We start from the raw sequence: 13583 nt of genomic DNA, 5'->3' as shown, positions 1-13583 counted from the left end.
TTATTGGGAAGAGTAGGTGAAATGTGCTGAAAGAAGCCTAGAAAAAGGATGGTATACTGTGCGTAGTCTTGCTTCACATTGTAATTTGCAAGGGCTAGCTCATTAAAATCAGTGAAAGTGTTTCACTGGTCACAGGGAACTTTGAATGAAGCCTTCATTCAGAGTTACTGTTGCTGCGAACCTCCCAATGGCAAGACTACCTCAGTGTCTAAGTGTGTCCTTAAAGGAAGTTTGCATGCTCAAAGTAAAAAACAGTCTGGCAGTCTGTGGGCCACCACTCAGAATTACTTTAAAAGGAGCAGTCAGAAGCGTGATTCGGTTCTGACTACTTTCTCATTGTATATTGCTATTTCTTGATCATTTGTGTTTACGTTTTAGTGAACGCATGAGTGTGCTGGGTGTATGAAATTATAATATCGCTCATGCTTTTGGTAAGAACGTAAAGAAATCTGTGTGTTACATTTTCACCTGAACAGCAATGATGTCACTGTTCATGCTTTCTGTTTAAAAGATAACAGATTAAAGCAGGTTTTTTGTTTGTTTTTTTTTTTTTTTGGTTTTTTTTTTTTAGTAATACCTAACTGAACTGCAGTAGTTATCATGGAGAGAGATATGAAGTGTTTATAGTGAGGGAGAGAATAGTGAATGGAGCTGCGTGCATCCACAGACTCTGTGTCGTACAAGAACGTTGAGAGCCTTGGTGCACTTCATTTGTTCAAAATGGCACTGACTTACTGCCACTGGCAAGCCCACTGGAGACAAATACAGTACACGTGACAAAAAACTCTTGGATCTTCATAGGCAGAAATGAATTTATGCAGTGGAGCTGTCATCAACCTGATTAGCATTGAAGGAAAGACAGGTGTTTTAGGTTTAATGATGGCATCCTGTCTCCTCCCCTGTTTCATCTAGTCCCGATGTTGTTGCAAGCCACTTTTTTCTTTCATATTCTTTAGGCAAGTTGGAATTGAAATCAAAGACTTTGGACAAAGTTGGAGGAGTGGTGTTGCATTTCATTCCGTTATTCATGCTATCCGCCCAGATTTAGTGGACATGGAGAAAGTGAGGGGAAGGTCAAATAGAGAAAACCTGGAAGAAGCCTTCACGCTTGCAGAAGCAGAACTAGGAATTCCAAGGCTCCTTGATCCAGAAGGTACCTGATTCATAGTTGAAAAAAGTTTGAACTACTTGCATGGGTTAAATCAGATGTGCTAGTTCATATTGTTTAGACATTTAAGAAGCATTTTGTGCCGTTCGGCTAAAAATTAATTTACCATGTTCTATACTTGTCTAGATGTGGATGTTGACAAGCCAGATGAAAAGTCTGTCATGACCTATGTAGCCCAGTTTTTGAAGTACTATCCTGACCCTCATCATACAGTGACTGATGTGCAGGAGAATGATGTAAGTTTCTGTTGCGTAACTATGTGAATCAGTTTATCATGAGGGGGCCTTTATAAATGCATTTTATAGCTCTCTTATAGTTTATTATGTTTCCTTTTGATAAGCAGTTCAAGTGAAAAACAAGCACAGTAAGAAAACTGGGACAATTTATCTGAGAATAAAGGAATCAGTGTTGCAGATGTTTACTAGTGGATAGAGAAAATACAATGGTGATCCTGCAGAGATCTTTCTGTTTCCAGCAGTAGGAGCCAAAAAGAACACAAGCAGTTATTGTAGATAGTAGCAAACTAATAGATCCTAAAGTTCCCCAAGAGGCTTTCAAGCATAACGCCAATGACATTGCAATAATTTGTTACCTGAAGCAATGCGTCACTTCTGTTTCTATCGCACTGGGTTTCTGGATAAGAACAAGAACAGTCCGAGAGATTACTTAGGTGTAGCCTTTAGGCTTTTAGGCTCAAGTGGCAGTTACAATTTAGACGCAGATTTCTTTCTATCACGCAGTGGTGTTTGACTGTTCGCTCATTCAGTCAACATGACTGAATTGTTTTCAGTCATGTTTCTTTTTTTTTTTTTTTTTTTTTCTGTTTTGTGTATGCTCTAGTGCATTGGCTTTGCACTAGAATGGCTATACTCAGTGATGCCAAGTGATCATGACTCACTTCCTAATCCCGATCACTTGCTTTCTTCATGGCAAACACAGGAAACACTGCTGAGACAATCTGCTCATCCACAGCAAGAGAGAAGGAGGAAGCAGTTTTTATCTGTGTTTCCTTGCATTCCCTACAGAGCTATAGAAGAGCTTTGAAAGGAGCGAATCTCCTTCCTTATGCCTATGTGTGGCTAAGGCAGCTGCAGCTTTGCTGTCCAATTCCAGTGCTTGAGCACAGGAATTTTTCATTTTCCGTGCCACAACATTGGCCTGAGGACATGCCTGTGCCACAGCATGCCACTGGGCAAGGAGGCAGCCGAAGCAGAGGGAGTGAGCACCGAAGCCTCACGCTGTGGCCTGTGGCAGCCTGAGGCAGGCCTGTCATCTCCATACCATGGCACACAATGCCATTTCTGCTGCCAAAAGCCTCGGCCAGGTCTGATGCCTGTGCTGGGGCTGGATTTTGAGGAACAGCTTGACCACCTTCTCCCGAGCTTTATGCAGAGACGATGCAGGAGAATGCAGGGCTCAGCCACTCCATGCTCTGCCTGCCTCTGGCTGTACCCACACAGACAACAGCACGTGGACTGTGAAAGGGAAACTACCGAGTTGCCTCCAGAATTCCTAGTGAATCACTAGGAAGTGAAACAACACAAATTCATCAGTTTGACGTGCTTAGCTCAAGACAACTTCCTCTTCCTAGATATCGCTAAGATATTCCATTAGCAATCCAGGTGAATTTTGGTAGAACCGCTGGTCCCCTGCATGTCACACTGCAGAAAGCAGTAACTCCCAGACTTTAAGAAGAAAGTAAGAGTTTGATATCGCGCTAATTTTCTAATGTCATCATTCTTCATTTCCCTGAGGAAGAACTGTATTCTTTCTCACACCCCCGATGGAGTTCGAGACAAACTCCACTTCTCCAGTGGAGCCTCCAGTCAAGAATAGCAATGGGCCCCTCAATTGTTTTTCTGGCTCAAGTTCTGCTAATACATCTCTGGAGCAATTCTCTTCCTCATCAGGCACCTATGTCCACTCCATACCTTGCTTCCTTGTGCTGTCCACCATAACTTCCAATTCCCTCGCCTCTGGTGACGGTACAAAATGATGACCACATGGCATGTGATAGGTTGATGGGAAAGAGTTCTGGATGGATCCAGGCCAGTAAGCAATGCACAAAATGTCCCAGGCCCCAAGTAGTCACTGGTCCTGAAGCAGTAAAATGCATAGAAAAAACAGCACAATGCTTTCATCTGCTTGGGACTGGACAAAGTCTCAAATGATTCAACTTCTGGCACACTTTGGTCTTTTATTACTATAAACTTTTGTATTTCTGTCATATATCAGAGAGAGAAGCTTATTTTGCACTCAGCTGCTTTACTTTTGACTTTTCAGGGAGAATCTGTCAACAGATAATCAAATTTCTCGTACTCGGAACTTGCGTTTCAAGATACTTGATCTGTTTGCAGGAAAATCATAATGATAGATTTGGCAGACTTCACATACAAATTCCAACAAAAGTTAGGACCTTAGTTTACACAGTTCTGGAGGGGAGGGGAAAGAAGCCACGAGTTAATGCAGTTAATCCTGTTAACTACAGGATACCTAGAGGAAACAAGACACCCAGATAATCATTGGCAAAATAAGTGTCATTCATATTACATGATACTTATGAGAGATTCTAGTGCTGAAAATCCAACAATGCAGTTAAAAAATATACAGACATAAGTATTGTATTCCACATTTATACAGTGTTTGAAGGGAAAAGTGAAAAAAAAACAAACCTCAGTCAAATGTTCTGTAATCAAATGTCTTGTGGAGTTGTTTTTCACCAAGTGCTTTTAACCCACATTCTTAATTGCATATGGGTTGGTGACAATTAGAGAAAAGATCATTTAAATCACCAGGTTAAGTAAGGCTATCACAACAGCAGATCCAAACTGATAGAGTTGCCAGCAGGTCAAGGGAGGTTGCCGGCTGGTGAGGGCACACCTGGGGCACTGTGTCCAGCTCTGGGCTCATCAGTACAGGAGATTTAGACATATTGGAGAGAGTTCCACAAAGGGCCACAAGGATGATGAAGGGACTGGAGCATCTCTCCCGTGAGGAAAGGCTGAGAAAGCTGGGGCTGTTCAGCCTGGAGAAGAGAAGGCTCGGGGGATCTTGTCAATGTACATAAATACCCGAAGGGAGGGTGCAAAGAGAATGGAGCCGGGCTCTTTTCAGCAGTGCCCGATGACTGCACCAGAGGCAACTGAAACACAGGAGGTTCCCTCTGAACATCAGAAAAAGCTTTTTCACTGTGAGGCTGACTAAGCACTGGTACAAGTTTCCCAGAGAGGTGTCTCCACCCTCGGGGGTATTCAAAAGCTGTCTGGACGTGGTCCCGGGCAACTGGCTCTCGATGTCCCTGCTTGAGCAGGGGGTTTGTACTAGATGACCTCCAGAGGACCCTTTCAACCTCAACCATTCTATGATTTTGCAACTCTGTGATAATATTTAAAAGCATAGTTGATATATTTAAGATTTTTTAAAATGAAACTGCAACAGTAGAAGAGGTCGTCTTGAAATGCAAGAAGAATGATTTTTTTCTAAATGGCATAATACAACAATGGAGATTTAAATTCCTTTAAAAAAATAGAAAAGTAGGTTCTGTTTATAAGAGCAAGAACTGTCTTCTTTAGTACTGAAGGAAACATTCATGAACTTATCACTTTGCAACTTTAAGGGAAATCTTTTTTGATAGAAGTAATTGCTTGGAATCATAATATGGCAGCTGACTTTCTTGAATACAAAAGCCATTTAAGTCCCTTTTTTTAATCCCTTTCTGCACCTGTGGTTATTCTAATATTCACCTTGGTAAATTAATTGACTGGAAAAAATGTAAAGTTGAGAGTACTTCTTTCCTCAGTGCGCAGTTGGCAGTGAATCAGATACAAGATATTTGTGTGCCTATATAATCCATTTAGATTGAAAATTCATTTACTATTTTTCAAGCAGCGTCGTTCACAAGTTCTGTTCTAGGCATACAAACATATGCAAAATCAAACCAAACATGTAGAATCGGTTCATTTTAAAATAGCCCTTTTGCGTTTTGTCAAAACCATGTAAAAGAATTGGATGCCCTTGAGACCACCATAGCTAACAGTGCAAGTTAATATTTTATTGTTCTCTCTGGACTTTCTGCCTGCTTTGCTTTATTTTGTTTGCTTTTTTTTTTTTTCTTCTTGTTTTCCCATTTGTTTCATATTGCTAGGAACTTCAAGAAATCCCAACTTTTGTCATTTCTTTTATGAAATTTAAGGTAAGGTACATTGACTTGCTAACTTTACATTAATCTTTCCGAAAAAACAAATAGACGGACATAATGAATCTATGTCTACCTTCTTACATGAGCTGATCCTAACAGCCTAATGCTTAATTTTGCAAATAATTTCACAGAAGTATTATAGAAAAGCAAGTCAACTTTCCTATAATAAATCTCAGACTAAGCTTTTGGTTTTCTTAAGTAAAGATATAAACATGAAAAAATAGATTATAGATCGATGTTTCTACTCATCTAATCTCATTTTAGATGGATATTTTTGTATGTCTTTAGGTTCATAGATTAGATACTAGATCGTATATATGCTTGTGTAAGTGATGTACGTGGACTGTGTGTTGGAAGGAGAGAGCATTCATGTGTCATTGCATGATATGCACTGCTCCTTTTCTCACTTAAATTATGATGCTTTTAAAAACATACCTTTTTAATCATCCTGGACATTTAGTTACTTATAATTATCTAGTATTAATGAGAGAAGTTCAGGAATCTAACACGGGCTATTTGAAATAAACGTTCAGAGGTGAAAATGGAAGACTGCAGAAGTGAATGTATTATGAAACAAATAATAGCTGTCACTGCAGTCAGTTTATAGTTTGACCTGATCCAATTTATTATCTTGGTGCCACACTTTTTTTTTTTTTTTTTTTTTGGGAGGGGGGAGGGAGAGGGGTGCTGGTTTTTTGTTTTTTTTTTTTTTAATATGTAAGCAATAGGTTATTTTCAAGTAAGTGTGATCAAGGGTTTGCCTCATATTGTGTATAAGTAACTAGTGATGTGTGTTGAAGTGCAGATTAATATTGATAGTAGAATTATTCCCATCTTCTCAATGCATTCGAGTAAGTTTAGGCAGCTTTAATGGGACCTTGTTGTACATTCTTAGTCTTACACGGCCCCAGTGCATTGCTGCTTAAACTAGTGAAGATTTGAAATGGTAAAAGCTCTGTCAATTTCTTTATCTTGGTATAAATTTAACTATAGAGGAAGCACTCTCCTTCAAAGTGTTTCTGATATAAAGTCTTTCTCTGTGCTCTGATGAGCGAGTAATTCAGAAGATAATCCTGTCACCTCCAATATCTTTATGCCAGCAGAGTTCCCCAATGTAAGAGGAATTTCCTGAGCAGCAACTGCAAAAATAACTTTCTGAGCTCTTCCAGTGATTTACTGTCTGCTTTTACAGATAGGCATTAATAATAGCTCATCCCTGAAGATGATGCTTGGCTCAGCATTCACCATGTATCTGTGATACTGTTGTCAGTGAACGTGTTTCACACATATACATCCAGTAATACATATGTGTCAACCAGAGTTTTCAAAAGGAATAGCATAATTAATTGAATTAAAGTATAAACATTTTTAAAGGGACTTGATTTTTTCCGCACATAGGCAATACAATTGTTCAACATCCCTGAAAAACAGGTGACAATTTTTTTTAGATTTAAAAGTTCATATTTGAAAATTCTATCCTGCCTGTGCCTGAGAATTTGAACAGTTCACCTGGTGTATAATTACACATTAGAGAACCCAGCAAAGTACTCCTTTTACAGTCCACAATTAAATTTCTCATGAAACACAGATGTGTATTTTTAGCTCTTCAAAACTCAAAGTATTCTGTATTATGTAATTCTCAAATTAACTCTGGCATATCATTTAATAAAATAATGTTTTGACTTTGAGTCTGGGCTGAAAACTTTCTTTGTAAATTTAAATTTTACTCCATTATCATATTGGAACTCATAAACACTTTTCTCAAATTACCTTCTTTGATGTTTTTTGGCAGTTGAATGTTCTAGTTCTGTTCATCTCTGCAAAAAACTGAATATTTGTAGAATGGTGCAGGCTTCAGAAAATAGTTTACATATCTGTAAGAATATCCTTTTGATATTTTTTTAGTAAGAGTAAGAACCACTAGGCACTAATGAAAGTCTTGTTTTAAGAGTGATAGCTCATTAAACCTGAGGGATGTTGGTGACAGGTGCCTTGGTGTCTAAGTGAATCTTTTATATTGGTTACCTGAACTGAGACTTTAAAATGCTTTTGTATCAACCAAGGACCACAGAACCAAGTTTGCAGGTGATAAGTGATGCGCTGAACTGGAAACCTGTGAAAATGTATGAATAAATAAATAAAATGCTTATCAGACATTGTTGCACAATGTCTTTACCAGCATTCATTTAGGCAGCTACTGAAACACCTACATCTTCTGCGGTTAAACAAAGTTAACAAATAATTGCCCAACTAAATAATTAAAGAAAAACATCACAGAAGACTCAATGCCACCTGCTAACTTTATCTTTTCACTTAATGTCAGGGAAATGGTATGTGGTTTAATAGAGGTGTGGCTGTTCCTGTGTTCTTTATCTTCAGGTACCATAGAAATGTTCTTGATCGCAGCGATATCCCGTTTCAAAAAGATGCGGTCAGACCCAGTTTTAGCCATTATTAAATCTTTAAGCTATGTTGACAGGTATCTTGCAAAATACGTATTTTGCTCACATTGCAGCCACACAGATGCCCTTCTTGCAACCAGTTACCTTAAGGAAGTGCTTCTCAGCAATAAGAACATGAGCCATAGAGGAATAAAAGCCACTGTTTAGCAAAATGGAATTTGTAGTGTGAACAAAAAGTAATATACACAACACTGTGACACACTTATTCTCTTCCGGACTTCAACAATATCTTGCTTCAAGTTTCAGTTAGTGGGATCGTTATAGGACTTTCAAGCCATTAAGATGCAGAGTTTAGTATTGCCTTTGTGGAGCTGACAGCTAAATACTAATAGAGATGTCAACAGTCTCTCTAAAGTTATAACTTTTTATGAATGAAGTGCATTTAATACGAAAGTTCTTTTTTTGGTGACCGAATGAGTTAAGCGTTCTCTCTTCTTATATTCTTCTACTCATAGGGTGGGTAGTCCTGGCTTTGCTGTTTTTTCTCAAAGAATCTTGACATTATTTTTCCACACACAGAGCCAACTATCAGACTAGAAGAGTAGGAATTTTATTCTCCTTCTCTATATTTAAATGATTTGAGAAGTTGGAAGCGCTAGGAGTTTTGGCTTCTTGGGACGCTATGTACAGTCAAGGAAATCTCAGCATTACAAACAGCTGGAGCAGGGAAATGTCATATGCGTCCTATACCGTTTCTCAGGTACCAGCTTTTGGTGAGTGTCAGAAGACAGGAGTGTGAGCTATAGTGAACTTTGTTCCAGCACAGCTGCTCTAATATCATGTTAATCTTGCTGCAACTACCCAGCTAAGAATTTATAGTGAGTTAACAGATATAATTCCTGTGATATTTGCACAATATCTGTTGTGCAGATTCTGTCCAAGCAACTGTCGCTGTTTTGAGTAGAGGATCAGTCAAACAATTAGTAGAAATGTATCAAAGAAGCGTTTCTCTCCTATCTGAGGATCCTATCCTTTCCGCAGCTGAAATGAAGCAATAGCTCCACACCTTTAAAATTATAAGGGAAGTTATATTTTACATAATTGAGGCAGCTTTCAAAGAGAGGAACCACAACTGGCTCCTTTCCCAGGTTAGGATCTTTTCTTAAAAGAAAGCGCGGTGTTTCCTAAATACCCTCAGTGGCTATTCTTTTCTATCACATGGTCCAGTTTTTCTTCTCTCATGTAATACTTGAAACTTAATTGCTTATTTTTGGCGATTAATATTACGTGGTGCATTTGTTTACTGTAATAGATGTGTTTCTGACAAATTTTACAGTAATAGGGCTTCTTTGGTTTCAAAGAGTAGCTTCTGATTAACAGCCAGAACATACGGCTCATTGGTTGGAAATCTGAGATGGATACTCGTATCCTACTTGATTAGCTGCCTCACACAGTGCACAAAAAGAACCCTTTCTGTTGTCTGCTAACCCTCACATATAACATGCTCACAGACCTGAGATTTCCTCTTAGTGTTTTTCTGTTCTATGCCAGGTCACTGAATTCTGCAGAGAACTTCGCAGCCTTGCAAAGCACCAGTGCCATGACAGACCGAATTGTTAAAGCAAAACTGTAAAACAAATATGCTGTTCTTGAAAGCCATAAAATGGCATGGAAGGAAAAGAAACTGAATGCAGTCAGGTTTTCTTTATTTATTTTCGGTTTCTGTGCTAAAACATTATCAAATTATTTTGCCGACTTCTGAACTTGGATCTTGATGTCAAGGATCGCCCTGAAGTCACTCAGAAAATACCTTTCTTTTTTTTTTCAGCAATAGCAAACTAGATAATGAAATGGTGGTAAAAGATGATAAAAGATGATAAAAGTGGATAAAATCCACTCCTGTCTCAGGTCAATTAACTTTTATTGAAAACTGACTCTGCAAATATGTGGAAGATTATAATTAGATGTTGAAGTATATTTAAAGGACTTTGTGTTAATTTAACATCAGGTGAGAACAGCAAGTAATATCTCTGGCACTGCAGTGTCCCAAATTGTGATGATTTCATCACTGTAAGACTCCTGTCTAAACGCTGAGTTTTCTTATAGTCAGGAAGTGCTTTTCTGTTAGGTTGTATGAAGACAAGTGATGAGAGAATTTAGCCCAGATGTTCTGTTGACTTTCATTGCAACTCGTGACCTTGACTCGCTAGAGAGTTGTTAATTTCTGGACTACATCTGACACCTCTACTAAAAGGCTGCAATGGTTTTTTTGTGTGTGTGGTGCTAATCATAGAAGGAAGACAGACTGATGCTGAGAGACCTGAAAGTGTGGGCAGAACAATTTGAAAGAGACTTAGCTCGAGCACAGGTGGCAGAAACAAGCTTACAGGAGAAATACCAGGTAAGCAGTAGGGAAAATTTTATATGATATGACGTTATTGTCATCATTATGTATAGCATGTGCTGCAGTATTTTGTGCAATATGCACATACGCAAGAATCTGTATAGATGCAAGGCATTATACTGTAGTTTAAAGAAATAAGGACACAGTTTGTCTTGCCTTTTATTGGTGGATGAATTATAATGTCAGCTCCAGCTTTGCTACGTAGAACAGTGCACAGATGGTTTGCCTAACACAGAGCTTTTTCGAGCAGTGTGAAGAAGGACTGTCCTAGTTAGAAGCGAGCATGTGTTTGTACAGTCCTTCCAGATCCTGCGTGATATAGCTCAGATGGGAGGTATGACTGAAGGCTGGATGAGGTGACAGGTGGAGAGGACAGGGCTTTGAGCTTCGTTTTTAACCCCTCTCTCAAAGGTTAATGTCTAAATTGGCAATATAAATTTTGGCCTAAATTTTCTCCTGAAGCTCGGCTGTTTTCTAAAAACAGCCACTGTCTCTCCCAAGTAATGTTTAATCCATCTGCTGGTTTATCTAATCAATTATTATTTCCTTTCCTGTAGGGTTCAGGCATCTGATAACTGAAGGAAAATACAAAAGTCCTACCTGTATTTCCCTAGGGGATTCTATAGTCAATTCAAACCTTTAATAAAATGCCTTTCAGTGTAAATACACGTTTACTGCTACTCCTCTTTGGGAAGGATTAGGACTTCTATCAGTACAAAATTGTCATAGGTTGTAGTACTCCATAAAAGTTGAAGGATTTAATTCGTTGACTCCGTGCTACATTGATTTGATTTTCTCTTTGTGCAGTCATACAAGCATTTCAGAGTACAATATGAGGTAAAAAGGAAACAGATTGAACTCGTAACTCAGTCATTAAGGAAAGATGGTAAATTATCACTTGACCAAGCTATTGTGAAGCAAGCATGGGACAGAGTTTCTTCCAGGGTAAGTTGAAAACTATTATTCTATATATTTTTTATTAAATGAAGGATGAGAATTTAAAATTATTTAGACACCTGCTTGCTATTGATTTTATTAGGCATTAGAAGCCTAAAAAGGGACCAGATTTCTGGCACTGTTGAATTATTTTGCATTTGTTCTGAGAACATTTGTTGTGCTGTCATCTTTAATATTTCTCAGGGACAGAATATGAACTTCAAGAAAAGGACTCTACTTTGAGGTTTCCCTTTATTTGAAAGTGTTAGCTGTGCTTAGCCACCAAGTTCAAAACATGGTTGATTGATAGAAAGAAAAGCATGTGCAATGCCCCTTCAAAATGCAATGTTTTAATATAAATTGCTGGAATTATCTGAGAAATTCTAATACAACATTTTTAATATAACTAAAAAAATGTTTTTGTGTAATACTTAATACTTTATAAATAAATTAGGCTTTAATGCTATTTTTGACATGTTTGCAATAGTAATAAATTCATATTCTTAATTGTGATAGTAATTTTGTAATAATTGAATGAAAATCCCAAGTGACTTATATTGTTTGTCCCAACTAAGAAGTTATTAAATCATTATCACTCACTGTATATTAGGGGAATTTTTTTATGTCATATATTTAACAGAGGATCTGTTAAAAAATATTCTGGAGTTTTGACATAATTTTCATTATTTTTCATTCCTGTAACTGGGATTGCCAATAAGGCATGGTATTTTATTGCTATATTCTCAACACCACAGTCCTTTGAGACTCATTTGCACTTTACGCATACAAAATATGTTCAAAATAGAGACAAAACGATTTTATTCAAAAGCATGAAATGAACTACACTGGGTGGAAGAAGGTCTCACATCCCTTGCTGTGCCCGTTAACTGATGGAATTCCAGATCTTTCGCTTCTCAGTTGTTCCAGTTCTTCTGTGATCAGTTCTGTAACTCAGTTACCGTTCTGGAAGGGAAATACGTGAATCAGCAAATCCTTATAGAGATTTTGTTGCCTGTGATGATGCTAGAATTTCAGAACTAATGTGAAGTAATATACCTTGGTTTATGTCTCAAACATACTCTGTTATGTGGGGTTTGGGTCTTACCTGAACTGAGTACTGACCTGAATACTAACTTTCTTAGTATAAAGTCTGATTTTTCTCGAGATACTTGTTAGTGTAATTAAGCAAGGAAGGAATTTGAATCCTCTTCCTTTTATCTCCTAGCTACTTGATTGGCACATACACCTTGATAAATCTCTTCCTGCACCTTTGGGTACCATAGGTGCTTGGCTCTATAGAGCAGAGACTGCTCTGAGGGAAGACGTCACTGTTCAGCAAACTCATGAGGAAACAGCGAACACGATACACCGGAAGCTTGAACAACACAAGGTAGATCTACATGCATTCGTTCGGTGCATTATACTTCATTGTTTCCAAAGCTGTAAATGATGCGTACTATACAAAGAAGGTTTATTATTTTTAGTTTCTGGGGCTGGTGTCACCTTGATGGTAGCTAAAGCTAGCTGTCTTTTAGTGGTGACTTGAACTGTGATATCTGTGTGTCTTACAAGCAATATTCACAATTACTTTTGAATGTTCTTGCTTCTTCTATCTAAAAGATATCGGGTATTAATATTTTAATTGTTCCCCTATTCTAGGATTCCTGTTGGGTAAAATTCCATAGGGAGCTCATAAGCTGGATACATTATTCAACCAATATGAATTTATTAGGTGAAACAGGAGAGAGAGCAAACAGACTAAGTGTGCTTGCTGATAGTGCAGGTGATATGCACTGGGGGAAAAATAGAATGAAATGAATTTTCCTGGCTTTGTTGTCCTGGTTAGAGGTAAAACAGAACCAATTTTTATGTTCAGTAGTTTTACTTTTCAGTTAAACCTCTTCTAACTAACTGAAGTCTGAAATTAACAGCATTTTTTTTCAGACAGTGTCTGCTTCCAGATTGATAAGACCTGATTGCTTCTAATTTATGCCCAGGCATGGTATGCAGAGAGGCTCTGGCTTATCCTTATTGCTATAACAGCCAAGGCCAACCGACTTTGTTATATGCCCCATTGGAGGGTTGGTAGCGGAAAAGCGTAGAGGGGTCACACCTGCAGGGAGAAGTGGACAGGACAGGTGACCCAAAACTGACATCAGAGGTTGGGGAGAGCATCTGTCATTCGTTTCAGCAGCTGGTCCGGCTGGAACCATGACAGTTGTGTTGACAAATACCATGAGAAGTCCCCTTTGCTGTGGTAAACAGGAAACTTTTCCAGATCAATTTAAATACTTTGGCCGTTATTCTCTGCTGAGTCCAAGATCTCATTTAAAATCAAAATTGTGGAGTTTGTCTGTGCATTTATGTAATATATATGAGAAAAATATAGAGAGGAATTGTTGGTGAGAGGATAAAAGAAACCAGTAAATATGATAGAGGAAGGGAAAAGGTGGTGTAGAGAAGGGCTGCACTTGC

The 13583-nt window shown here is 38.2% G+C and overlaps 1 protein-coding gene across 1 annotated transcript in view; it reads left to right on the top strand.

The window, feature by feature from the left end:
• The window catches only part of SYNE1 (spectrin repeat containing nuclear envelope protein 1), a gene marked incomplete at its 5' end in the record, with an annotated part of 264160 nt that overhangs the window by 26018 nt on the left and 224559 nt on the right, over positions 1-13583 (top strand). The window contains 5 exons of the mRNA XM_082481847.1: positions 957-1153; positions 1295-1404; positions 10062-10169; positions 10980-11117; positions 12334-12498. Of these exons, the coding sequence (XP_082337973.1) occupies positions 957-1153; positions 1295-1404; positions 10062-10169; positions 10980-11117; positions 12334-12498 (718 nt within the window). The remainder of the gene's footprint in view (positions 1-956; positions 1154-1294; positions 1405-10061; positions 10170-10979; positions 11118-12333; positions 12499-13583) is intronic.

This window comes from Vanellus vanellus, assembly GCF_965231255.1.
Source record: "Vanellus vanellus genome assembly, chromosome: 3".
In the NCBI taxonomy this organism is placed as follows: Eukaryota; Metazoa; Chordata; class Aves; order Charadriiformes; family Charadriidae; genus Vanellus; species Vanellus vanellus.
The sequence above is the reverse complement of the archived record's forward strand: the minus strand, read 5'-3'. Positions and strand labels throughout refer to the sequence as shown.